Consider the following 27,884-nt stretch of genomic DNA (forward strand, 5'->3'; position numbering starts at 1 on the left):
GTCAGCAATTGTTGCTGGAATGTCATGCCTACGTTTGCTAATCTTGCCAATGAAAAAAGTATTAAAGTAGTTGGCAATATCAGTTGGTTTTGTGATGAATGATTGCCAAAATTTCATTTAAGGTGCTCCAAAGCGTTTTACTATCATTCTTTATGTAATTTATCCTTGTTTCATAGTGTTGTTTCTTTCTTTTTATTCAGTTCAGTTTCTCAATTTGCAATACGATTGCCAATCGGTTGTGCAGACAGATGTATTTGCCATTCCTTTTGCCTCATCCCTCTCAACCATACAATTTTCAATTCCTCATCAATCCACAGGGATTTAACAGTTTTTACAGTAATTTTCTTAATGGGTGCATGCTTATTAGTAACTGGAATAAGCAATTTCATAAATGTGTCAAGTGCAGTGTCTGTTTGCTCCTCATTACACACCACAGACCAACATATATTATTTATATCAAGAACATAGGAATCACTACAAAACGTCTGGTATGACCTCTTATACACAATATTAGGCCCAGCCTTTGGAACTTTGGTTTTCCTAGATATGGCTACTATATTGTGATCACTACATTCAATGGATTTGGATACTGCTTTGAAACAAATCTCTGCAGCATTAGTAAGGATATGATCAATACATGTTGATGATTTAATTCCTGTACTGTTTGTAACTACCCTGGTAGGTTGACTGAGAACCTGAACCAGGTTGCAGGCACTGGTTACAGTTTGAAGCTTTCTCTTGAGTGGGCAGCCTGATGAAAGCCAGTCAATATTTAAATCACCCAGAAAGTATACCTCTCTATTGATATCACATACATTATCAAGCATTTCACACATGTTATCCAGATACTGACTGTCTATAGCAGCTTCCCACCAGAATTGGCTTTAGGTGAGGCAGATGAACCTGTAGCCAAATTACTTCAACAGTATTTAACATGAGATCCTCTCTAATCTTCACAGGAACGTGGTTCTCAATATAAACAGCTACACCTCCACCATTGGCATTTCTATATTTTCTGTAAATGTTATAACCTTGTTTTGCTACAACTGTATCATCAAAGGTATTATCTAAGTTAGTTTCAGAGATAGTCAGAATACGAATATCATCTATTACTAGCAAATTATTGATTTCATGAACCTTGTTTCTTAAGCTACATATGTTAACGTGGGCTATTTTGAGCACTTTTCTTCTGGGATGCTTACTTGTGGTAGGGATTAGCTGAGCTGGTCTTGGGTCATTGCTAAGTCATTGTCTCAACACAGCCTTATAATGCTGTGAAAGGATCCAGGAACCCAAATGATTTGGGTGGATCCCATCCTCCTTATAAAACATGTTTTGTTTCCAAAAGGTATCAAAATTGTCAACAACAGTTACACCCATTGAGCTGCAATAATCACTGTAGCCAGTTGTGAAGAGCAAGAATCCTGCTAAAGCGTTCAATGCCACGATTCAGAGAGGGCACAGGGCCAGATATGATGGGTTTTTTGTTAGTGTCTAGCAGAGAGTAAATCAGCTCTTTAAAATCTAGTTTCAACTGTTCAGAGCTGCCCTTCATAATGTCATTAAAACCCACATGGACTACGATATAATCGATTTCCATGACCTGACGTAGTACATTCGGGAGCAGCATAGTAATGTAATTAACTCGAGCTCCGGGATAGGACATTGTTTTTGCACCAGGAACGGTCACATTTCTTACCATGGAGGTGCCCAATATCACAGCTGGCGAGAAGGACGAGGAAATCCACCCACTCCCACGCTTCCCAGGATGCAGGCCTCCGACAGATGGAGAAGCCCCGCTGTCTTAGGTCAGTTAGGATCACCACTTTATTTTAAGAATGTGAAATGTCAGAATAATAGTGGAGAGAATGATTTATTTCAGCTTTTATTTCTTTCATCACATTCCCAGTGGGTCAGAAGTTTACATACATTCAATTAGTATTTAGTAGCATTGCCTTTAAATTGTTTAACTTAGGTCAAATGTTTCAGGTAGCCTTCCACAAGCTTCCCACAATAAGTTGGGTGAATTTTGGCCCATTCCTCCTGACAGAGCTGGTGTAACTGAGTCAGGTTTGTAGGCCTCCTTGCTCGCACATGCTTTTTCAGTTCTGCCCACACATTTTCTATAGGATTGAGGTCAGGGCTTTGTGAAGGCCACTCCCATACCTTGACTTTGTTGTCCTTAAGCCATTTTGCCACAACTTTGGAAGTATGCTTGGGGACATTGTCCATTTGGAAGACCCATTTGCGACCAAGCTTTAACTTCCCGACTGATGGCTTGTGATACGGCTTCAATATATCCACATAATTTTCCCTCCTCATGATGCCATCTATTTTGTGAAGTGCACCAGCCCTCCTGCAACAAAGCACCGCCACAGCATGATGCTGTCACCCCCGTGCTTCACGGTTGGGATGGTGTTCTTCGGCTTGCAAGCGACCCCCCTTTTTCTCCAAACATAACGATGGTCATTATTGCCAAACAGTTCTAGTTTCAGAGGACATTTCTCCAAAAAGTACAATCTTTGTCCCTATGTGCAGTTGCAAACCGTAGTATGGCTTTTTTATGGCGGTTTTGGAGCAGTGGCTTCTTCCTTGATGAGCGGCCTTTCGGGTTATGTCAACATAGGACTTGTTTTACTGTGGATATAGATACTTTTGTACCTGATTCCTCCAGCATCTTCACAAGGTCCTTTGCTGTTGTTCTGGGATTGATTTGCACTTCACGCGTCTCCTTCCTGAGCGGTATGACGGCTGCGTGGTCCCAGGGTGTTTATACATGCGTACTATTGTTTGTACAGATGAACGTGGTAACTTCAGGCGTTTGGAAATTGCTCCGAAGGATGAACCAGACTTGTGGAGGTCTACAATTTTTCTTGGCTGATTTCTTTTGATTTTCCCATGATGTCAAGCAAAGAGGCACTGTGTTTGAAGGTAGGCCTTGACATACTTCCACAGGTACACCTCCAATTGACTCAAATTATGTCAATTAGCCTATCAGAAGCTTCTAAAGCCGTGACATCATTTTCTGGAATTTTCCAAGCTGTTTAAAGGCACAGTCTATTTAGTGTATGTAAACTTCTGACCCACTGGAATTGTGATACAGTGAATTATAAGTGAAATAATCTTTCTGTAAACAATTGTTGGAAAAATTACTTGTGTCATGCACAGTGGCGGCTCCTGAAAAAATTCTCAGGGGGGGCAATTTTTCTGATGATTTAGGTGACCTACACACATTTTAAAAAAGATATGTCCAGCAACAACATGAAGACAGGGGCAGCATATAAGTCAATACCAGAAGCATTTATTGACTGATCTCAAAAGTGTTGGCTTACCAGGGTTGGTGGAGCCCTCAGTTTCATCTTTGCCTCGCAAAGCTAACTCAAACACTCCGCAAAACTTCACACACTGGATTAGCCGGCTGAGGATGTGGCGGTTCTTGCTAATGTCGTAGTAAATATATTTGTTATAGTGAATATGGAATATGATATGTTGAGTAAAATGTTGTGCTAAGATCTATTTAGGTCAGGAGCTGGTTATAAGTTCTGTTCCTATCCAATAACAATGGACAAAAGGGTCCTATCTTGTCAGCCTTGTCAGTTTCAGTTCTCCAGTAAACTTGTGATTATCAACACTAACCTCATCGTTGTGGCGGCGGACAGCTAGCCTGTATCCCTCATCCAGTTGAGTGGGAATGTTCACTCTCCCCAAAGCAGACAATCTCAAACAGCTATCCATGTGGGTCTTTGACAGCTCATGTTTCTTAATCTTTCCTGAAAGATGGTGCATGTCCGTTACACACCAGTCGCTGTCCAAGCGGTGCTGTCTGCCGTGCCGCCTTCAGGGTGAAAGAGTAAGCAGGGGGTAGCAGAAGACTGCATTAGCTACATCGCAGCCTGCTAGCCAGGTTTTTCGTTCGTACCAATTTTTGGAAAATCCTCGGGTGTAGGACTTCCCCCCTTTAGTAGAAACCTGTTGAATTATTAAATTTGGTCTGGGAGGTCCTAATTGTTTCGTTGCCAATTTATCTTCATTTGTTCGCCGACAAAAAGGAACTTCTTTCAAAGACACAATCGAGTTGCACTGAAGCCTAGCCATTTTGATAGTAGTAGTGAATTGATTGACGCTCACGCTGCTACCCGCTCTTTTCTTAGTTACGTTCATGGTTATGTTACGTATGACGAAGCGCGTAAGTGCAAGCCCTCAGAAACCCATAGAGATTGTATTGAAAGCTCTGATATTTGAAAAAAATAGATTTTACATGGGAGTCTATGACAGACTTCTGGGCGATTTTCAACCTGACTGAAATCGCCCCAAAAGGGGGGGGGGGCATTTGAAGCACGACTTTAGCCTGATTGGACATTTAGTGGCACTGTGGCAGATCAGACGTCTAGATTACAACACTGATAACTACTGTTGCCGTGATATAATTGATTAGAAAAAAAATCCCTTCCTTTTCCCGTTTGGCAGTGCGTCGCCCATATCGCCCTATTGAACACACCGCCCCTGGTCATGCACAAAGTAGATGTCCTAACCGACTTGCCAAAACTATAGTTTGTTAACAAGAAATGTGTGGAGTGGTTGAAAAACGAGTTTTAATGACTACAACCTATGTGTATGTAAACTTCCGACTTCAACTGTAGCTTTCCCGGTCAGGGCTGTGCACAAATACTCCATCTATGTAAGATTAACCAAGTTTCCTCTTTCGCCTCGCCCTTTCTGTAATCAGCCTATGAGCGGTGCTGTGGTGAAACTAGTTGAGAGACGCTGCCTACTGCAGTCTGTATCGTCACAGAATAAAGTTGTGCTTACACCTTCGAAAAAGCCTAAGTCTATGTAGGCTACAATAGAAAATACCTAGCAGCGGATTTAAAGGATTAGGCTACACTTGAAGAGGGGAACATTTTACCTTAGTCAACAATCATTTCAATGGCCCGTGTAGCCACAGCCACTGTTTTATTATTGCCGTTCATACTAACGGTGAGTAAAACATCTTATTTTTCATATTGTAACATGTGCTGGTAATTAGGTATAGGCTACACGAGCAATAACGGATCTGTTTTTGTTTTAGGTGCGACACTTCTCAGGCAGCCTAGATGGGAGCGTCTCAATGACAATGTCGAAAATACAGTTTTTCTCGAATGAATTTACCGTTTTCCTTTTAGGATTGTAACCTTCACTTATCTGAAGAGAAAGTTGACTTCATATGTTGCTATTTTACTACTTTCCCTTTCATATTTCGCGTGCAACACCGACTACGGACAACATGAGAACAAAAACAGTTTAGCTGCGTAATGGTGCCCAGTGGTCATATGCCTAGAGATAGTCTGAACACATCTGGTCAACGTCAGTGAAAGAACAGTTGGTGAAAAACTTAGCTCCGAATTTAGAGAATGTCACGGAATAGGACATCTATCAACACTCACAATCGACACTGATATCACTATCACAACTTTCTCCTAGTTTAAATGTTGTGAAATTAATTTGTTCGATATTTTCATTGGACCTCCTGCATACAGAGGAAAACGAATTTCTCATAAACTGTATACATACAGGTTCCTGTCGTAGTGATAGTGAACGAAAACTAATAATAGCTTAAAGCTATATCATTTTCAGTTCTAAGTATGCCTGTCATATGTCTGTGATTATGAATTGGCATAAACATGCATTATAATTTGCATTGGCAAGAAACCACACGTTAGGCCTACAGTGCCTTCAGAAGGTATTCATACCCCTTGCTTGACTTACTCCACATTTTGTTGTCTTAGAGCCTGAATTCAAAATGTATTAAATAAATAAAAAATCTCACCCATCTACACACAATACCCCATAATTCCCGTGTGTGTCAATAATGGTCCACCAAACAAAGGACATCCAGACAACTTGCCGCAACTGTCTGTGGGAAGCATTAGTCAACATGGGCCAGCATCCCTGTGGAATGCTTTCGACACCTTGTAGAGTCCATGCGCCGACGAATTAAAGCTGAAAAGGAGGTGCAACTCAATATTAAGAATGTGTACCTAATGTTTTGCACACTCAATGTATAAGCTATTGTACAACTTGTAGTCTACAGTTGTGAGTGATTTAGAAGTGATGCAGTGTTATTACGTTGTTATTATTACATTATCATAAAACCCATAGGCCTTCGTGGTGAGTCAATATTGTAATGCTGTGTTTTTTATTTTTTATTTTCTGCAGTTTATGCGTGTGGTGGCAGCAGAAGGCGGTGGGCTGAAGCTGAGAAGACAGAAGAGAGAATGGATCATTCCTCCTACGAGGTTGAAGGAGAATGTAGATTACACCAGCCGAGAGTACATTGCAAAGGTATGATCTGAACCTATATGTCTTACTCTAACTCATGGAGTGATTCAGATGTTTCTGACAACCATGAGACATGAAAAAGTCTGAGCATGACATAGCTCTTTAGGCTACACATCGGATAAGTCAGTTGTCTGTCTATAATTATTCATGCATAATAAGAGCCATGAAGCTACAGGGCTTTAGCGTTTAGTCAAAATTAGCACTTTGAAAGGTTGTTGATGTCTGTACCTTGAATCAAAGAAATGCTGAATGTTGTCTTGCTTTTTACTGATCAGGTTGGTTGCATACAGTAAATCTGTGTCAGCCACATGTTGTGCTCTAATGTGAAGGAATGCCTGTGTAATCGTTATGTTTGTGATTTATGTGTTAGGAGCAGGCTGCTCAGAGATACAGCCCAATGTGCGGTCACACGTACAGTCACTGAGGAATGGTTTAGTCTAAAAACAAAACAACAACAAGTCTTTCAACAACACATTCTGTTGTACACCTGTATCTCTTTTCTACAACTCAAACATAGCATTCATCTATTAATAGTTTCATATCTACAGTATACCTTGATATGAAAGCATGTGTTCAGCTACTTCTTCAGATGACATTTGACATTTAGGCTATGCTCAAAAAATGTACCTAGCTATTCACCGATGCTTACTATTATTATGTCAATACTATTTCAATAATAATAGTATTTTACTATCAAGGCTGATTGGTATGTGTGTTTGTGACAGATTCGCTCTGATAAGCAGTACACGTCAAAGGTGACGTACTCACTGACTGGGATTGGTGCAGACCAAAACCCCAGTCACCTATTCACTGTCAACAAAGAGAAAGGCCTGGTCAGAATCAATGGCATTCTGGACAGAGAGAAGACCGCTTCCTACCACGTAAGCTACCCACTAAAACCTAATCCAAGGAATGGAATGCTTGTGCTCAAAATGTAAGAAATGAATGAATGTCTAATGTTTTAACATGGCCTCTCTTTTAGTTACTTGGAGTAGCGAGATACGACAATGGAAGCAAAGCAGAGAACGACATTGACCTGCGTATTTTTGTTGAGGACCAGAATGACTGCCAACCAGTGTTCGTTTTTGGCCAATCAGGATCCGTTAATGAGTCCAGTGCTGCAGGCATGTTCCAATTATTTTAAATGTTTCTATCAAACTTCATGATAATTAGCAACCAAGCAACCAGAGTAGTGGTAATGGTTGAATTTGTCACTGTAGTAGCTGTTGTAGTAGTAGTGCTAGTACCAGTGGAATAAGTAGAATAGTGACAGTAGTGATACAGTAGTAGTAGTCGTCGTCGTCGTCGTTGTAATACAGATGTTGGATCTTAATTTGATCACTCTTGTTGCTGAGAATTTTACCTTCACAGCAGGAAATTCAAACGTTTAGTGTATTTGAGTTTTAAAAAGGCTTCTGAAGTTTGTAATTTCCACTTTGACATTTCAGACTCAATTTGACCTAATTAAAAATGTATCAACCCCTACAAAAATGTGCAATAATTATAATCCACATAATAATTCACATTTCCTGTTGCTGCAGGATTATTTTCCTGCTGTAGCAAACTGGCTCAAATAAGATCATACATCTGTAGTAGTAGTAGTAGTAGTTATAGTAGTTATAGTAGTAGTGGCAGTGGTAATGGTAATAGTAGTAGTAGTAGTAGTAGTAGTAGTAGTAGTAGTAGTAGTAGTAGTAGTAGTAGTAGTAGTAGTAGTATTGGTGTACTGCACAAGTAACTCTTCCCATTGGCCAATTCCAGAAACCGTTGTCATGAAAGTGATAGCCACAGATGCGGATGAAGTGAACACACTACACTCTAAGATTTACTACAGCATAGTGCAGAAGAGTTCTTCAGATAGTATGTTCGCCATCAACTACGAGACTGGAGAGATTATGGTTCGCCAGACTACGCTGGACAGAGAGGTGAGAGAAATGCCTTGGTATACTATTATACAGTATACTGTGCATCTATGTGACCACAGCACTGTATGCATTAACACTTTCAGAGCCAATAATGTTGATGTCTACAACAATGAGTAATTAACTGTAAGCTCTATTATATTTATTGGTTGTCTAGACACAAGACACCTACATCCTGACTGTAAAAGGCTCAGACATGAACGGAGAAATGGGAGGAAACTCAGGAACAGGACAGGTGGTGATTAAAATCCTGGACATCAACGACAACATCCCCACCCTGGAGAAAGAATCTGTAAGAATCAAACCTTTCACTACTTTTCAATTCTCTATTCAGTTTAATAGTGTTTTTATCTTTATTATATTGTAGCAACCTTAACCCAACACCTAGCAGCCTTGTCGAGAGGTTCAGATCTCTTGGCACAATGGCTAACGTGTTGGCTTGACAGTTGCTGGACACCCCAAATTCACTGCAATATGTTGGGATATAGGATGTTTATGATGTGTGTATTTGTGTTTGCAGTACGAGGGCAGTGTGGAGGAGAACACGGTCAATGTGGAGGTGCTGAGGATCAAAGCCATTGATATGGATTTGAAGTACACTGAGAACTGGCTGGCTGTGTTCACCATCGTCACAGGCAACGAAGCTGGCTACTTCACCATCACTACTCACTCCAAGACCAACGAAGGCATTATTATGATAACCAAGGTACGGGCTATGATTGGAGATCGACTCAGGCTGGAATTTAATCGATAGCATATAGAACATTTTATTTTACATTTAATTCCAGCCTCAGTGTCTTGTAACTACTAGTCTTCTCAATTCTCATAATATTCCAACATTGTTTGTATCACTTGACTCATTCTGCTGTTTATCCCTGCTGTTTGAATCTAAAGGCACTGGACTACGAGGAGCTGAAAGTGCTCAACCTTGCCATAAGTGTTTCCAACAAAGCAGTGTACTACTTTGGCTCCTCCTCTACGAGTGGAGGGATAGGAGGAGGAGGGGTTATAGGCGGGGGTATCACGGGCGGTGGTAAGACCTACCCCATCAAGATCAATGTGGTCAACCAGAAAGAGGGCCCCAAATTCCAGCCAATGGTTAAAGTGGTGACCATCTCTGAGGACTCCACCACAGTCACCATTAACAAGGTCATCACCACCTACGCAGCCATCGATAGTGAAACACTACTGACCGCTACCAATGTTAGGTGAGGTCCCAGATGTTTTCATATTGTTTGTTCGGAGTGAAGATTATGTGATGTGATTTTATGTTATGTTAATCTCCATCTTACTAAAGGATAATTTAGTTTATCCTAATTGTGTGCTCTTGTCATTATCATTTTCTCAGGTATGCCAAAATATACGACATAGACAACTGGCTGATCATCGATGAAAAGACAGCAGAGATCAAGCTGAACAAAGTGCCTGATCGGGAGTCCAAATACCTGGTCAATGGAACATACTACGCCAAGATAATAGCCATCACAACCGGCAAGTACCCATACTAATAATCAATTGGTCCTAATGCCATTATGTAAGATATCAAGAAGTCAAGAAATCTGCCTAGAACATTGGTTGCTGAAGATGCACTCTAGGACCTTTGTTCCACTAGGAGCTAAAAGGGAATAATTCAAGTCTGTATGTAATTATGTCTTTTCTTTTGGTGTCCAGATCTGCCATCCAAAACGGCCACAGGGACAATAGCCATCCAGGTGGAGGACTTTAACGACCACTGTCCCATACTGACAGCTACGACTACGACCATGTGTCTGGGGGACACTGCTGTGTATGTCACGGCTGTGGACGGGGACACCTTCCCCAACGGAGCTCCCTTCAAGTTCAGAGTGATTCAGGAGGACAGCAAACAGAAGTGGAAAGTGGAGCACCTCAATGGTAACAGAACTGGTCTGGGACTTTGGGGTTTAGGAAGCAGATAGACAGTATGACAAGCTTCACCAAGGGGCTGTTTTGGCATTATTTTATTGAGCCTGATAGAAAGCTTTAGAAAGAGCAGTCTTAAACTGAACTGAAACGATATCTTGTGGTGTGTTTGAATGGAATTGATTGATAGATTTGATTTCTAGATTTGTACAGTTCATGTTTGTTTTGTCTCTCTCATATTTATTTTAGCTACCACTGCCATTTTACGAGACCATGCCCACCTGTGGCCAGGTCACTACAAGGTTGCTGTGGAGATCAGTGACCAGCAGGGGAAGGCCTGTGCTGACGTCCAGATTCTGACCATGGTTGTGTGCACCTGTGATCAAGTCAATAAGGTCTGCTTCGCCCAGGTGACGGGTAAGGATGTCACGTTAGGAGCATCTGCCATCCTGCTGCTCCTTCTGGGCCTCCTGCTGTTGCTGCGTGAGTAGGCCCTCTGTTATCTTCATACTCTATTGGCTTCCTCGAACTGCCTACAGTTGAAGTCGGAAGTTTACATACACTTAGGTTGGAGTCATTAAAACTCGTTTTTCAACCACTCCACACATTTCTTGTTAACAAACTATAGTTTTGGCAAGTCGGTTAGGACATCTACTTTGTGCATGACACAAGTAATTTTTTCAACAATTGTTTACAGACAGATTATTTCACTTATAATTCACTGTATCACAATTCCAGTGGGTCAGAAGTTTACATACAAAGTGCCTTTAAACAGCTTCGAAAATTCCAGAAAATTATGTCATGGCTTTAGAAGCTTCTGATAGGCTAATTGACATCATTTGAGTCAATTGGAGGTGTACCTGTGGATGTATTTCAAGGCCTACCTTCAAACTCAGTGCCTCTTTGCTTGACATTATGGGAAAATCAAAAGAAACAGCCAAGACCTCAGAAATAAAAGTGTAGACCTCCACAAGTCTGGTTCATTCTTGGGAGCAATTTCCAAATGCATGGAGGTACCACGTTCATCTGTACAAACAATAGTATGCAAGTATAAACACCATGGGGCCACGCAGCCGTCATACCGCTCAGGAAGGAGACGCGTTCTGTCTCCTAGAGATGAACGTACTTTGGTGCGAAAAGTGCAAATCAATCCCAGAACAACAGCAAAGGACCTTGTGAAGATGCTGGAGGAAACAGGTTCAAAAGTATCTATATCCACAGTAAAACGAGTCCTATATTGACATAACCCGAAAGGCCGCTCAGCAATGAAGAAGCCACTGCTCCAAAACCGCCATAAAAAAGCCATACTACGGTTTGCAACTGCACATAGGGACAAATATTGTACTTTTTGGAGAAATGACCTCTGAAACAAAAATAGAACTGTTTGACCATAATGACCATCGTTATGTTTGGAGGAAAAAGGGGGTTGCTTGCAAGCCGAAGAACACCATCCCAACCGTGAAGCACGGGGTGGCAGCAACATGCTGTGGGGGTGCTTTTCTGCAGGAGGGACTGGTGCACTTCACAAAATAGATGGCATCATAAGGAAGGAAAATTATGTGGATATATTGAAGCAACATCTCAAGACATCAGTCAGGATGTTAAAGCTTGGCCGCAAATGGGTCTTCCAAATGGACAATGACCCCAAGCATACTTCCAAAGTTGTTGCAAAATGTCTTAAGTACAACAAAGTCAAGGTATTGGAGTGGCCATCACAAAGCCCTGACCTCAATCCTATAGAAAATGTGTGGGCAGAACTGAAAAAGCGTGTGCGAGCAAGGAGGCCTACAAACCTGACTCAGTTACTCCAGTTCTGTCTGGAGGAATGGGCCAAAATTCACCCAACTTATTGTGGGAAGCTTGTGGAAGGCTACCCGAAACGTTTGACTCAAGTTAAACAATTTAAAGGCAATGCTACCAAATACTAATTGAGTGTATGTCAATTTCTGACCCACTGGGAATATGATGAAATAAATAAAATCTGAAATAAATCATTCTCTCTACTAATATTCTGACATTTCACATTCTTAAAATAAAGTGGTGATCCTAACTGACCTAAAACAGGGGAATTTTACTAGGATTAAATGTCAGGAATTGTGAAAAACTGAGATTAAATGTATTTGGCTAAGGTGTATGTAAACTTCCGACTTCAACTGTATATAATAAATTATCAACCCTGCAAGCAATACAAGACAGTATTATTATGGTGGGAGATTATAATACTGTTTTAAATACCTCAATGGACCGTAAAGGAAATCACACTACAAACTATCACCCTCATGCTCTTAAGGAAATCATGAATGTCATGGATATATTGGAACTAGTGGATATATGGAGGCTTAAATATCTTGACCTAGTGAGATATACATGGCGGAGGCTCAATCAAGCTAGTCGTCTTGACTTCTTTCTTATGTCATTCTCGTTGGCACCAAAAGTTTAAAAAGTGTTGATGGGGACAGAATGCAGTCAGATCATCAGCTAATTGGCATATACATTACTCTTACTGAATTTCCACGTGGGCGAGGATATTGGAAATGTAATCAAAGCCTATTTGATGATAACTTGTTTTTAACTAGGACAAAGGAATTTATACCTGATTTTTTCCGACACAACATAGGTACAGCAAATCCCCTTATTGTATGGAACACTTTTAAATATGCCTTTAGAGGCCATGCAATTCAGTATTCATCTCTAAAACAAAAACAATTTAGGTCAAAAGGAAATAGAAGGTCTAACTGAACAGATAGATAGCAATAAAAACTGGACCATAGAAGCTCAAAAAAAGAAAAAGAAATGGAGGAACTTATTCAAGAAAGATCAAGTGTAATATATTATACAAAATAAAGCAAACTGGATGGAATATGGGGAGAAATGCACCAAATTCTTTGTTAGTCTTCACATAGAAATGCTACCAAAAAGAATTGACTGAAACTGGTTACATATGACGGCGTTAATTGTATGGATTTTTTTTCTATTGATAATGTAAAATTAACAGCCGTACAGAAAGATTCATGTGAAGGCGAAATTACAGAGAAGGAACTTCTTGATGCAATTAAAGCCTTTAAGTCCGGGAAAACTCCAGGGCTGGATGGCATACCAGTTGAGGTATACCAATCCTTTTTTGATATACTCAGAGGACCGTTATTAGCATTTTTTAACCACTCCTATGTAAATGGTAGATGATGAGACACTCAACAAAAAGGTCTGATTTCATTATTACTGAAACAGGATACAAGTGAGAAATATAAAGGTCCAGTCCATTGAAAAAATTGGAGGCCCCTTACACTTCAGTGTTGTGATGCAAAAATTCAAAAAAATGTATAGCGCATAGAATTAAAAAGGTATTGTCAGACATTATTCATTATAATCATAATTCATGTCTCCCGAGTGGCGCAGTGGTCTAAGGCGCTGCATTGCAGTGCTAGCTGTGCCACTAGAGATCCTGGTTCGAATCCAGGCTCTGTCGTAGCCGGCCGCGACCGGGAGACCCATGCGACGGCGCACAATTGGCCCAGCGTCGTCCAGGGTAGGGGAGGGAATGGCTGGCAGGGATGTAGCTCAGTTGGTAGAGCATGGCGTTTGCAACGCCAGGGTTGTGGGTTTGATTCCCACGGGGGGCCAGTATAAAAAATATATATTAAAAAAATAATGAATGCACTCACTAACTGTAAGTTGCTCTGGATAAGAGCGTCTGCTAAATGACTAAAAATGTAAATAATCAGACAGGTTTTTTTACATGGACAATACATTGGAGATAATATAAGGCAAGTGCTGGAAACAATATAACACTATGGAAAGTCTGGGAAACCAGGACTTTGAAAAGGCTTTTGATAAAGTACGACTGGAGTTTATATATAAATGCCTGGAACATTTCAATTTGGGTTAAAATCATGTATAGTAATCTAGGTGTAAAATAGTAAATAATGGCTACTAAGTTTTAAACTGTCAAGAGGAGCAAAACAAGGTTGTCCACTATCAGCATATCTATTTATTATGGCCATCGAAATGTTAGCTATTAAAATCAGATCCAACAGTAATATCAAGGGATTAGAAATCCAGGGCTTAAAAAAGGTGTCATTGTAGGCTGATGATTCATGTTTTCTTTTAAATCCACAACTTGGATCCCTCCACAGCCTCATAGAGGATCTAGATAATTTTTCTAACCTCTCTGGATTACAACCAAATTATGATAAGTGTACTATATTACGTTTGGATCACTAAAAATACAACTTTTACATTACCGTGTAGTTTACCAATGAAATGGTCTGATGGCGATGTGGATATACTCGGTATACATATCCTGAAATGTTATGATGAGTTTCTCGGGTATCAAAGAATCAGCCTCTCCTTCATTCTCTCAGCGGAACCAAAAAAAACAGACTGTAATTTCCAAGGACACTGTCGTTCCTGTCCCAGAAAACACACTCTTCCACTACTTTCTACAATAACATCAAGCTCTATTTACCCCTTATACATACTCTCCTGAGGATATTCATTATCACCCATGCAATGTTAGGAACATTCAATGTTAGTAATTAAATACTTGCATCAAATCCACTTCTGATAATGTATTAAAATGTATTTCGCCTTTAAATGTCATTTTGGTGCTATGATTCAATATGTTACTTGTCATTGGCTCCATCTCCTGGTCGTTTTGAGTATTACAAACTTCATTTTATGACGATTTATTACATAAACGGTCCGTAACCCATTCCTCTCTTTTGTAATGTCTTTCACACTACGGGACTAAAAACCCACTCTATTCCATTTTATGATGTATCCTAGATTACATCAAAGGTTCCTTGCCCACTCTTTATGACGTTTCTAACATCAATGGTTTACCTGAGCCCATTCAATGGAATCATCCACTCTCTTTATAATATAATGTTTTAAATCATATTAAAGGTGCTCTGCGCCAAATTTTTCTTTATAATATAATGTTTTAAATCATATTAAAGGTGCCCTGCGCCTTATCTCTCACTATTCTGTTGCATTTACTCCTTACTTCAACCACACTCTAATTTGAATCGTAGCACCATGTAATAGTCAAATTATATATTCCTCCTTACGTCCCTTTACATAATTCAATAACACTCATCATCCCCCTTCAAAAATATTGAATTTTAAAGTTCATTACAGTTCAGCTTTACCACAGATAAGCAGATTTTGACATAATTCAAAAAATGAAAGTCTGCTTACCTGTTAGTTGAGCTGTGAACTGCATCCTGTTCATTTAGACGCCAATCTGTTATGATGAGTTTCTCGGGTATCAAAGAATCAAGGATGCAAGGATATACTTAGACATTCTGTGGAGATTTCATACCAAGTATTTATTTAATCACAAGCTCGTGGGTTCATCTAACAAACGGACATGGCTTTGCCCTTCGTCAGTTGAACTAACTTGAACAAAGACACCCTACCTTATATACCCTTCTGTTGCCATCTTCCTGACATACATCTGGCAAGTCTCCATGGGAACTCCCTGTCTTTAATGTTCATCACTCTTTACCCCAAGTCAGTATCCTGCCCATCACTCATGCTATCCTAAACATCACTAATCTCCTTTGACATAATGGAATGTAGACTTCATGGCCCCAAACCACTCATCTCTTAACTCTTCCTCTGTCCTCACAATACTATGACATGACATCATTACATGAAATAAATAAATGATCTCATTCCAATACATTGTAATAGAAAGTTAGGAAAAATAGAAAAGATCTTGCTACCATGGAAAGGTAAATACCTGTCTATTTGTGTAAAAATCACCCTGATTAACTCTTTAGTAATATCCCATCTTACCTATTTGCTTATGGTCTTGCCTACACCTAGCGAACAGTTTTTAAAATTATATGAGAAAAAAAGAAGCAATTTTAATTAAACGGGCATATTTATATAAAGAATATGAATTCGGAGGGCAGAAATGATTACATATTAAAGAATTAGACCTAAAGGCTTCAGTCATACAAAGGTTATACTTAAATCCAAACTGGTTCTCTAACAAATTAGTAAGAATGTCTCACCCTATGTTCAGGAATGGCCTTTTTCCCTTTATTCAGATTACAAACTCTCACTTTCAGTTATTTGAAAAGGAAATCATCTCCCAAATAGTGCTATTTTTAGTTGGTTGCAATTTCAATGTAATCCACGAGAAAGGGCAGAACAAATAATGCAACAAATATTGTGGTTAAACTCAAATATACTAATTGACAAAAAAAAACATTATCTTTTGAATAATACAAAAATATATATAATTTTCGTAAAGGATATACAGTGGGGGAAAAAAGTATTTAGTCAGCCACCAATTGTGCAAGTTCTCCCACTTAAAAAGATGAGAGAGGCCTGTAATTTTCATCATACGTACACGTCAACTATGACAGACAAATTGAGAAGAAAAAAATCCAGAAAATCACATTGTAGGATTTTTAATGAATTTATTTGCAAATTATGGTGGAAAATAAGTATTTGGTCACCTACAAACAAGCAAGATTTCTGGCTCTCACAGACCTGTAACTTCCGTCTTTAAGAGGCTCCTCTGTCCTCCACTCGTTACCTGTATTAATGGCACCTGTTTGAACTTGTTATCAGTATAAAAGACACCTGTCCACAACCTCAAACAGTCACACTCCAAACTCCACTATGGCCAAGACCAAAGAGCTGTCAAAGGACACCAGAAACAACATTGTAGACCTGCACCAGGCTGGGAAGACTGAATCTGCAATAGGTAAGCAGCTTGGTTTGAAGAAATCAACTGTGGGAGCAATTATTAGGAAATGGAAGACATACAAGACCACTGATAATCTCCCTCGATCTGGGGCTCCACGCAAGATCTCACCCCGTGGAGTCAAAATGATCACAAGAACGGTGAGCAAAAATCCCAGAACCACACGGGGGGACCTAGTGAATGACCTGCAGAGAGCTGGGACCAAAGTAACAAAGCCTACCATCAGTAACACACTACGCCGCCAGGGACTCAAATCCTGCAGTGCCAGACGTGTCCCTCTGCTTAAGCCAGTACATGTCCAGGCCCGTCTGAAGTTTGCTAGAGTGCATTTGGATGATCCAGAAGAGGATTGGGAGAATGTCATATGGTCAGATGAAACCAAAATAGAACTTTTTGGTAAAAACTCAACTCGTCGTGTTTGGAGGACAAAGAATGCTGAGTTGCATCCAAAGAACACCATACCTACTGTGAAGCATGGGGGTGGAAACATCATACTTTGGGGCTGTTTTTCTGCAAAGGGACCAGGACGACTGATGCGTGTAAAGGAAAGAATGAATGGGGCCATGTATCGTGAGATTTTGAGTGAAAACCTCCTTCCATCAGCAAGGGCATTGAAGATGAAACGTGGCTGGGTCTTTCAGCATGACAATGTTCCCAAACACACCGCCCGGGCAACGAAGGAGTGGCTACGTAAGAAGCATTTCAAGGTCCTGGAGTGGCCTAGCCAGTCTCCAGATCTCAACCCCATAGAAAATCTTTGGAGGGAGTTGAAAGTCCGTGTTGCCCAGCGACAGCCCCAAAACATCACTGCTCTAGAGGAGATCTGCATTGAGGAATGGGCCAAAATACCAGCAACAGTGTGTGAAAACCTTGTGAAGACTTACAGAAAATGTTTGACCTGTGTCATTGCCAACAAAGGGTATATAACAAAGTATTGAGAAACTTTTGTTATTGACCAAATACTTATCTTCCACCATAATTTGCAAATAAATTCATAAAAAATCCTACAATGTGATTTTCTGGAATTGTTTTTCTCATTTTGTCTGTCATAGTTGACGTGTACCTATGATGAAAATTACAGGCCTCTCTCATCTTTTTAAATGGGAGAACTTGCACAATTGGTGGCTGACTAAATACTTTTTTCCCCCACTGTAGGTAGGACTGGTGGCGTTATGTGGCACATGCAGCTAACAAAAACATATGGAAATGTCTGCTCTACCCAAAATTACAACCAACTAATTGCAGCATTACCGCAAAAATGGAAGAGGAAAGTGGAAGGGGGAAAAAGTAAGGAACTTGTCTGTGGGCCCTGCATTAAAGACCATATTTGGTTAAAGAATATTGTGATAAATAAAAAAGTATACCAGTTTAATTTAAGGACCAAAGAATTCACAGCAGTGCCATATAGATTACAAAATAGTTGGGAAGAGATTTTTGACGTACCGATTCCATGGCATATGGTTTATGAACTGATACACAAAAAGACGCCGGATTCAAAACTTAGAATTGTTCAATTTAAATTATTATACAAAATTCTTGCAACCAACAGAATGTTATTTATATGGGGGATACAACCTTCCCAGCTCTACATATTTTGCTGTGAAGAGACAGAATCATTAGATGATTTGTTTTGGAACTGTTGATATGTAGCTTGTTTTTGGTCACAGGTTCAGGAATGGCTGAAGAATTGCAATATTTACCTGGAGCTAACCCTGCAGATAGCACTACTGGGTGATCTGAAAAGTCATAGACAATCGATCAATAATATAATAATACTTTTAGCAAAAATGTTTATTTTCAATTTACAATCTGTAGAAACAATGAGAATATAACTTTTGTGAAGCATCACAGCACAGTTGAAAAATATAGAAATCCAAAATGGATGGTGTTAAGAGATAGATGGGAGGGGTTGAATGGGGCTGAAGGTTGGGACTAATAACAACAAGATAACTAATGTAAAACATACTGTGTCCGTAAAACGTATATAGGTTATAGGTTAAGAACTTTTGTGAAAGTTGTCCTTCCTCTACCCTCAACCTCTCCCATCTATTTCTGATGTCCATCCGGTTTGATTTCTATTTGCCATATCTTTCAAACTGTAATGTTTCACATAGTATGTTTTACATTAGTTATCTTGTTGTCACGACTGTCTGTGATATGCGGTAAACGAAGTCAGGCGCAGGACACAGAACTCTCGGATACGTACTTTTAATACGAAAAGGATCCAAAAGAACACAGAAAATAACTCCACGCAGGGAGGAAATAACCCGCTCACAAAATAGACAACCGTGAAGGGGAAAATAATCACACACAAAGTACAGATGAGAGACAGGGGTAATTATAAGGGAAACAATTAACATAATGACGAACAGGTGTAAACAATACAGACAAAACTAAACAAACACCGATAACATCGAACGGCAGTAGCTAGTACTCCGGGGACGACGAACGCCGAAGCCTGCCCGAGCAAGGAGGAGGAGCAGCCTCGGCAGAATCCGTGACACTTGTTGTTATTAGTTGTTATTAGTCCCAACCTTCAGCTCCATTCAACCACTCCCATCTATCTCTTAACACCATCCATATTGGATTTCTATATGAGTAGGTGTGTCCAAACTTTTGACTGGTAGTGTACAGTTGAAGTCGGAAGTTTACATACACCTTAGCCAAATACATTTAAACTCAATTTTTCAAAATTCCCTGTCTTAGGTCAGTTAGGATCACCACTTTATTTTAAGAATGTGAAATGTCAGAATAATAGTAGAGAGAATGATTTATTTCAGCTTTTATTTCTTTCATCACATTCCCAGTGTGTCAGAAGTCTACATACACTCAATTAGTATTTGGTAGCATTGCCGTTAAAATGTTTAACTTGGGTCAAACATTTTGGGTAGAATTTTGGCCCATTCCTCCTGACAGAGCTGGTGTAACTGAGTCAGGTTTGTAGGCCTCCTTGCTCGCACACGCTTTTTCAGTTCTGCCCACAAATATTCTATAGGATTGAGGTCAGGGCTTTGTGATGGCCATTCCAATACCTTGACTTTGTTGTCCTTAAGCCATTTTGCCACAACTTTGGAAGTATGCTTGGGGTCATTGTCCATTTGGAAGACCCATTTGCGACCAAGCTTTAACTTCCTGACTGATGTCTTGAGATGTTGCTTCAATATATCCACATACATTTCCTTCCTCATGATGCCATTTATTTTGTGAAGTGCACCAGTCCCTCCTGCAGCAAAGCACCCCAACAGAATGATGCTGCCACCCCCGTGCTTCACCGTTGGAATGGTGGTCTTCGGCTTGCAAGCGACCCTCTTTTTCCTCCAAACATAACGATGGTCATTATGGCCAAACAGTTCTATTTTTGTTTCATCAACCCAGAGGACATTTCTCCAAAAAGTACGATCTTTGTCCCCATGTGCAGTTGCAAACCGTAGTCTGGCTTTTTTTATGGCGGTTTTGGAGCAGTGGCTTCTTCTTTGCTGAGCGGCCTTTCAGTTTATGTCGATATAGGACTCGTTTTACTATGGATATAGATACTTTTGAACCTGTTTCCTCCAGCATCTTCACAAGGTCCTTTGCTGTTGTTCTGGGATTGCACTTTTCGCACCAAAGTACGTTCATCTCTAGGAGACAGAATGTGTCTCCTTCCTGAGCGGTATGACGGCTGCGTGGTCCCATGGTGTTTATACTTGCGTACTAATGTTTGTACAGATGAACGTGGTACCTTCAGGTGTTTGGAAATTGGTCCCAAGGCTGAACCAGACTTGTGGAGGTCTACAAATTTTTTCTGAGGTCTTGGCAGATTTCTTTTGATTTTCCCACGATGTCAAGCAAAGAGACACTGAGGTTGAAGGTAGGCCTTGAAATACATCCACAGGTACACCTCCAATTGACTCAAATTATGTCAATTAGCCTATCAGAAGCTTCTAAAGCCATGACATAATTTTCTGGAATTTTCCAAGCTGTTTAAAGGCACAGTCAACTTAGTGTATGTAAACTTCTGACCCACTGGAATTGTGATACAGTAAATGATAAGTGAAATAATCTGTCTGTAAACAATTGTTGGAAAAATTACTTGTGTCATGCACAAAGTAGATGTCCTAACCGACTTGCCAAAACTATAGTTTGTTAACAAGAAATTTGTGGAGTGGTTGAAAAACAAGTTTTAATGACTCCAGCCTAAGTGTATGTAAACTCTCCCGAGTGGCACAGTGGTCTAAGGCACTGCATTGCAGTGCTAGCTGTGTCACTAGAGATCCTGGTTCGAGTCCAGGCTCTGTCGCAGCCGGCTGCGACCGGGAGACCCATGGGCGGCGCACAATTGGTCCAATGTAGGGGAGGGTTTGGCCGGCAGGGATGTGGGTTCATTTCCCACGGGGGGCCAGTATAAAAAAATAATCTGCTAAATGACTAAAAAGTAAATGTAAGACATGAAGGTCAGTCTATACGGAAAATGTCAAGAAACTTTGAAAGTTTCTTCAAGTGCAGTTGCAAAAACCATCAAGCGCTATGATGAAACTGGCTCTCATGAGGACCGCCACAGGAATGGAAGACCCAGAGTTACCTCTGCTGCAGAGGATATGTTCATTAGAGTTACCAGCCTCAGAAATTGCAGCCCAAATAAATGCTTCACAGAGTTCAAGTAACAGACACATCTCAATATCAACTGTTCAGAGGAGACTGTGTGAATCAGGCCTTCATGGGCGAATTGCTGCAAAGAAACCACTACTGAAGGACACCAATAAGAAGAAGAGACTTGCTTGGGCCAAGAAACACGAGCAATGGACATTAGACCGGAGGAAATGTGTCATTTGGTCAAGAGTCCAAATTTCCCACTGTAAAGTGTGGAGAAGGAGGTGTTATGGTGTGGTCTGCTTTGCTGGTGACACTGTCTGTGATTTATTTAGAACTCAAGGCACACTTAACCAGCATGGCATGGCTACCACAGCATTCTGCAGCGATACATCATCCCATCTGGTTTGGGCTTAGTGGGACTATCATTTGTTTTTCAACAGGACAATGACCCAACACACCTCTAGGCTGTGTAAGGGCTATTTTACCAAGACCTGGCCTCCAGGTTTGGGATGAGTCGGACCACAGAGTGAAGGAAAAGCAGCCAACAAGTGCTCAGCATATGTGGGAACTCCTTTAAGACTGTTGGAAAAGCATTCCAGGTGAAGCTGGTTGAGAGAATGCCAAGAGTGTGCAAAGCTGTCATCAAGGCAAGGGGTGGCTATTTGAAGAATCTCAAATATAAACTATATTTGGATTTGTTGAACACTTTTTTTGTTACTACATGATTCCATATACAGTGGGGGAAAAAAGTATTTAGTCAGCCACCAATTGTGCAAGTTCTCCCACTTAAAAAAATGAGAGAGGCCTTTAATTTTCATCATAGGTACACGTCAACTATGACAGACACATTGAGGAGAAAAAATCCAGAAAATCACATTGTAGGATTTTTAATGAATTTATTTGCAAATTATGGTGGAAAATAAGTATTTGGTCACCTACAAACAAGCAAGATTTCTGGCTCTCACAGACCTGTAACTTCTTCTTTAAGAGGCTCCTCTGTCCTCCACTCGTTACCTGTATTAATGGCACCTGTTTGAACTTGTTATCAGTATAAAAGACACCTGTCCACAACCTCAAACAGTCACACTCCAAACTCCACTATGGCCAAGACCAAAGAGCTGTCAAAGGACACCAGAAACAAAATTGTAGACCTGCACCAGGCTGGGAAGACTGAATCTGCAATAGGTAAGCAGCTTGGTTTGAAGAAATCAACTGTGGGAGCAATTATTAGGAAATGGAAGACATACAAGACCACTGATAATCTCCCTCGATCTGGGGCTCCACGCAAGATCTCACCCGTGGGGTCAAAATGATCACAAGAACGGTGAGCAAAAATCCCAGAACCACACGGGGGGACCTAGTGAATGACCTGCAGAGAGCTGGGACCAAAGTAACAAAGCCTACCATCAGTAACACACTACGCCGCCAGGGACTCAAATCCTGCAGTGCAGACGTGTCCCCCTGCTTAAGCCAGTACATGTCCAGGCCCGTCTGAAGTTTGCTAGAGTGCATTTGGATGATCCAGAAGAGGATTGGGAGAATGTCATATGGTCAGATGAAACCAAAATATAACTTTTTGGTAAAAACTCAACTCGTCGTGTTTGGAGGACAAAGAATGCTGAGTTGCATCCAAAGAACACCATACCTACTGTGAAGTATGGGGGTGGAAACATCATGCTTTGGGGCTGTTTTTCTGCAAAGGGACCAGGACGACTGATCCGTGTAAAGGAAAGAATGAATGGGGCCATGTATCGTGAGATTTTGAGTGAAAACCTCCTTCCATCAGCAAGGGCATTGAAGATGAAACGTGGCTGGGTCTTTCAGCATGACAATGATCCCAAACACACCGCCCGGGCAACGAAGGAGTGGCTTCGTAAGAAGCATTTCAAGGTCCTGGAGTGGCCTAGCCAGTCTCCAGATCTCAACCCCATAGAAAATCTTTGGAGGGAGTTGAAAGTCTGTGTTGCCCAGCGACAGCCCCAAAACATCACTGCTCTAGAGGAGATCTGCATGGAGGAATGGGCCAAAATACCAGCAACAGTGTGTGAAAACCTTGTGAAGACTTACAGAAAACGTTTGACCTGTGTCATTGCCAACAAAGGGTATATAACAAAGTATTGAGAAACTTTTTGTTATTGACCAAATACTTATTTTCCACCATAATTTGCAAATAAATTCATTAAAAAATCCTACAATGTGATTTTCAGGATTTTTTTTTCTCATTTTGTCTGTCATAGTTGACGTGTACCTATGATGAAAATTACAGGCCTCTCTCATCTTTTTAAGTGGGAGAACTTGCACAATTGGTGGCTGACTAAATACTTTTTTCCCCCACTGTATGTAAAATGAAAGAAAAACCCTTGAATGAGTAGAGGTGTCCAAACTGTTGACTGGTACTGTATATATATGTATTTGCAAAAAAATATATGGGGGATTGGAAGTGATGCAGACAATTACATTGATGGAAGCTACAATCTATCAGCAATATTAAGGTTAACCCTTTTTGTTCCAGGTAGAACCATTTTTGGGTCCAGGTAGAATTATTTTGGGTTCCTTATAGAACCCTCTATGTAAAGGGTTCTACATGGAACTCAAAAGGGTTTTACCTGGAACCAAAAAGGGTTCTTCAAAGAGTTATCCTATGGGGACAGCCGAATAACCATTTTAGGTTCTAGATAGCCCCTTTTTTTCTAAGAGTGTAGATTTTTTAGGTGTGACTAGCTGTTTTTACGTCTAGCTGTTTTTATTGACTCAAGATAGTTAAATGGAAACGCACCATAGCATGCAATTATCACATCTATTTTATTGAAATGTTGACAACAAATCACTGGACAAGTTAATGGAAGCATAGCTATTGATGGGTTTTGTCTACAACAACCCTTTGTCCCAAGGCCTCTCACCTAGCAACATGTCTTGGGCTTCGTGTTCTGTGAATATTAGTTGAAATTTGGAATGTGTGTTTACAGTGGTGCCCCTCCTGCTGCTGTTCTGTCTGTGTGGAGGAGTGGCGTCCATAGGTGATTTTAAGGCCATCCCTTTTGACACTAAAGAACACCTGATTCCATATCACACCGAGGGACAAGGAGAAGACAAGGTATTTTATACATGATGGCACTGCCAATGTATGACATCAAACTATTCTAGAGGTTGTAAATAAGAATGATATTTGGACATACATGTTCCATTTCCAAGTTGAAATTTGACCCACTCATTCCCCCTCACAGGAAGTTCCTCTCCTGCAAATTCCTGTGGAGATACATGGCTCCGTCAAAGCTGTTGACTTGGCGAAGTACGGGGGGAAAAGGGGATTCATAGGAGGAGCAGGGGCGGAAGGAGGATCAGCAGGAGGAGTGTTAGGGGACCGCTTCACCTCGTGGGCAATGATCACAGGGGAGCACCACCATTCCCATGGCTCCCACCAGCCCAGCGGCAGAGTGGAGGTGGACTACGGCAAGAGTGGAGTAACCATGACTGGACATGAACACTCATACTTCTCCAGATATGGAGCTGGAGCTTATGACGGGATCGCTCTCTCCGAGGGAGTCCTAGAGGAGTACTACTCTGCAGTGAGTATCTTAGATCATGATCGTTTGAAGACCAGTAAAAGTATTAGTATTAGTATTGAGATTATACTGAGTCGGTGAAAGTGAACTTCTTGGATTACTACTTTGACATAGGAGTTGAGGGCAGTGTTATTGTAGCCATTTTGATTAAATGTGTTAATATACTGTATCTGTCCCTATCATATGACCTTTGCAGAAGGCCAATCATGTTGCGCAGAACGACCAACAGAGAGATGACCTACTGATCTACGACTACGAAGGTCAGGGGTCACCGGTAGGCTCTGTGGGCTGCTGCAGCCTACTGGGGACTGATGACGATCTGGACTTCCTCAACGACCTGGGGCCCAAGTTCAAGACCCTGGCCAAGATCTGCCAGGGGTCGATAGCTATGGAGGCAGAGACTGTCAACGTGTCTGTGTCATCCCCTAGGCCTAGGCCTACCACATCCACCCACACAGAGGTCAGCAGAGACACAGCTCTCAATGTCAACACCCTGAACACCTCATCCATCACCTCCACCTCCTCCACCCCCCTACAGGAGAGCCTGGTTACTCAGGCCCAAGGATCAGCCACCATCCGCAAGGTTCACATTCAGGAGAACAAGGTGATGCCCAACCAGACCCTCTTCATCCAGCAGCCCCCTATGTACTACGCCGCTGCCCCCACCATGTACGTGGTGGAGCCCCAGCCCCAGTTGGTGCTGGTGGAACAGAGAGGGGGAGGTGGTTATGTCTGTGCCCAGCAGGCGGTAAGCCAGGTGGGTGTAGGGATGGGTCAGGGGATGGTGGATGTAGGAGGGCTCCATGGTTCTCAGGGCATGATGTTAGTGGAGAGGCAGGTAGGAGCGGGTGGTAGTGGGGAAGGCCATGGTCATGTTGTTATGGGTGCAAGCCAGGTCTTACAGGGAGCGGACCACGCTAATACCAGGGGAGGTCACGTTATTACAGAGACGAGCCAAACCATTACACGGGGAGCCCAGGTTCTACAGGGGCCAGGGCAGACCATGATCGGAAAAGGCCATCTATCGCCAGGAGGAAGCTTCTCACAGGGAAGCCTGTCCGGGTCCAGGAAAGTGCTTGTTGTTGAGAGTGGGTCCGGGTCAGCCTCAGCAGCAGGGGGCAGTGCAAGCTTAGGGGCTGCCCAGGTCACCATGCAGAGAGGCCAGGGGTTAGAGGTCAAAGGTCATAGTATAGAAGTGAGAAGTCAGAATGGTGCTTCCTCGTTGAGTTCCAGCTCCCTGTGTGGCACGGCGGGGTCAAACGAGGCCTCTGCTACTGCTGGCACAGTCACCACCACGCCCACAGCTGCACCCCATAGCAGCAGCCACACCGCTGTGGTGCAAGAGAAGAAAATATCTATCACTGAGAAACACGTTGAGACCAGTACAGTGTCGTAGAAAAACAACCTCGCATCAGCTTGATAACATATTGTACACTGTGGGTTTAAAGGTGATGTTTTCTTTTTAGTCAATAAAACAACAATCTAGGGAGAGGGAAAGAGATATAGAGACAGAGGTACTGGTGCTCTCTGCTGGTCTGAAATGAAATGATACATGAGTGAAAGTGCATTACAGGAATTCTACCCATTGTTTGTTAACACTACTTTTAGTTTCCATTATTATGATTACCAGCAGGTATTTAATCCTAAATATGATTAATTGATACATCTGTGAATTAATGATTGAGTTGAAGATACTTGATTACAGAAGGAGAAATTGAATATAATTAATGAAATCATGGAATCTAATCAGTATTTGAAAGGAGTGAAATATTTTTCTAAACATTCAAATGTGGTGGTGGGTGATGTATTAATTGTTCAGGTGAGAAAATGTGTCTATCTTTGATAAAGCTGGGATGGTCAATTCTTGATCTAATTCATAGTTGAGTAGGTAAAGGTTTCGAAACGGTACATCCACAATTATTGTACCAGAGAGGTGTGGGACCTGTCAAAAAGCCCCTATTTTTCTATTGTAAATAGTTTACATTTTAATCCAAAGAGTGACTTGTTTTTGCTGTTGGGTCTCATGCATTAATTTATCCCATGATATTCAAGTTATTGATGCATATGTAACATTATTTGGGGAAAATGTATATTCAATTGTGCCTATATTTTTGTTCATCTCAACAAGCGAGCTAAAATAGAGATTATGTAAGAATGTTTCCTAGGTCTTGGCTTATTACATTTACATTTTAGTCATTTAGCAGACGCTCTTATCCAGAGCGACTTACAGTTAGTGAGTGCATACATTTTTATGTTTTATTTTTTTCATACTGGCCCCCCGTGGGAATCGAACCCACAACCCTGGCGTTGCAAACGCCATGCTCTACCAACTGAGCTACATCCCTGCCGGCTAGAGCCGCGCGTCGGGGAGGGGGGGGTACTGTGTCACGGATTCTGCCGAGGCTGCCCCTCCTCCTTGCTCGGGCAGGCTTCGGCTTTCGTCGTCACCGGAGTACTAGCTGCTGCCGATCTATGTTCTATGTTTCTATGTTCTACCTGTTGTTGTCTGATTGTCTCACACCTGTTTCCCATCAGGTAATTACTCCTTCCCTATTTAACCCGGTGGCTCCCATTGTGTTTTGTGCGTGTTTGTTATTTCGTCTCGTGTGTCGTTTGGTGAGCGGGTTTACTCCTCCCTGTGGAGCTATTTTGTATTTGTTTCTTTACTTGTTAGTAAAGTACGTTTTCATTGAGTTCTGTGTCCTGCGCCTGACTTCAATCCACCACATTACACTGACACTTGTGACACAGTGGTATTTAAATATTGACCATATGTTCTAGCTAGTTTGACTGGAAAGAGATATATCCCTGTAATGTACAGTAAGTTGTTCTTCTGGAGATAGAGAGTGGAAAATCCTGTTTTGTAGTATCATTCTTATTTCTGGAAAATAATTTCTGAAGCTG

At 41.3% G+C, this 27,884-nt stretch overlaps 1 protein-coding gene across 1 annotated transcript; it reads left to right on the forward strand.

Annotated features, from left to right (window-relative positions):
• Window positions 1-4,755: 4,755 nt before the first annotated feature.
• Window positions 4,756-27,227, forward strand: LOC121535305 (desmoglein-2). The gene is made up of 14 exons (XM_041842249.1): window positions 4,756-4,977; window positions 6,196-6,321; window positions 7,044-7,199; window positions 7,301-7,442; window positions 8,080-8,243; window positions 8,398-8,532; window positions 8,761-8,946; window positions 9,135-9,448; window positions 9,589-9,731; window positions 9,912-10,133; window positions 10,371-10,604; window positions 24,384-24,511; window positions 24,642-24,983; window positions 25,177-27,227. The coding sequence occupies exons 1-14, from the start codon at window positions 4,927-4,929 to the stop codon at window positions 26,374-26,376; spliced, it is 3,543 nt and encodes a 1,180-aa protein (XP_041698183.1). The 5' UTR covers window positions 4,756-4,926; the 3' UTR covers window positions 26,377-27,227.
• The last annotated feature ends 657 nt before the right edge of the window (window positions 27,228-27,884 follow it).

The sequence above is a fragment of the Coregonus clupeaformis genome, chromosome 21 (assembly GCF_020615455.1).
Source record: "Coregonus clupeaformis isolate EN_2021a chromosome 21, ASM2061545v1, whole genome shotgun sequence".
Classification (NCBI taxonomy): Eukaryota; Metazoa; Chordata; class Actinopteri; order Salmoniformes; family Salmonidae; genus Coregonus; species Coregonus clupeaformis.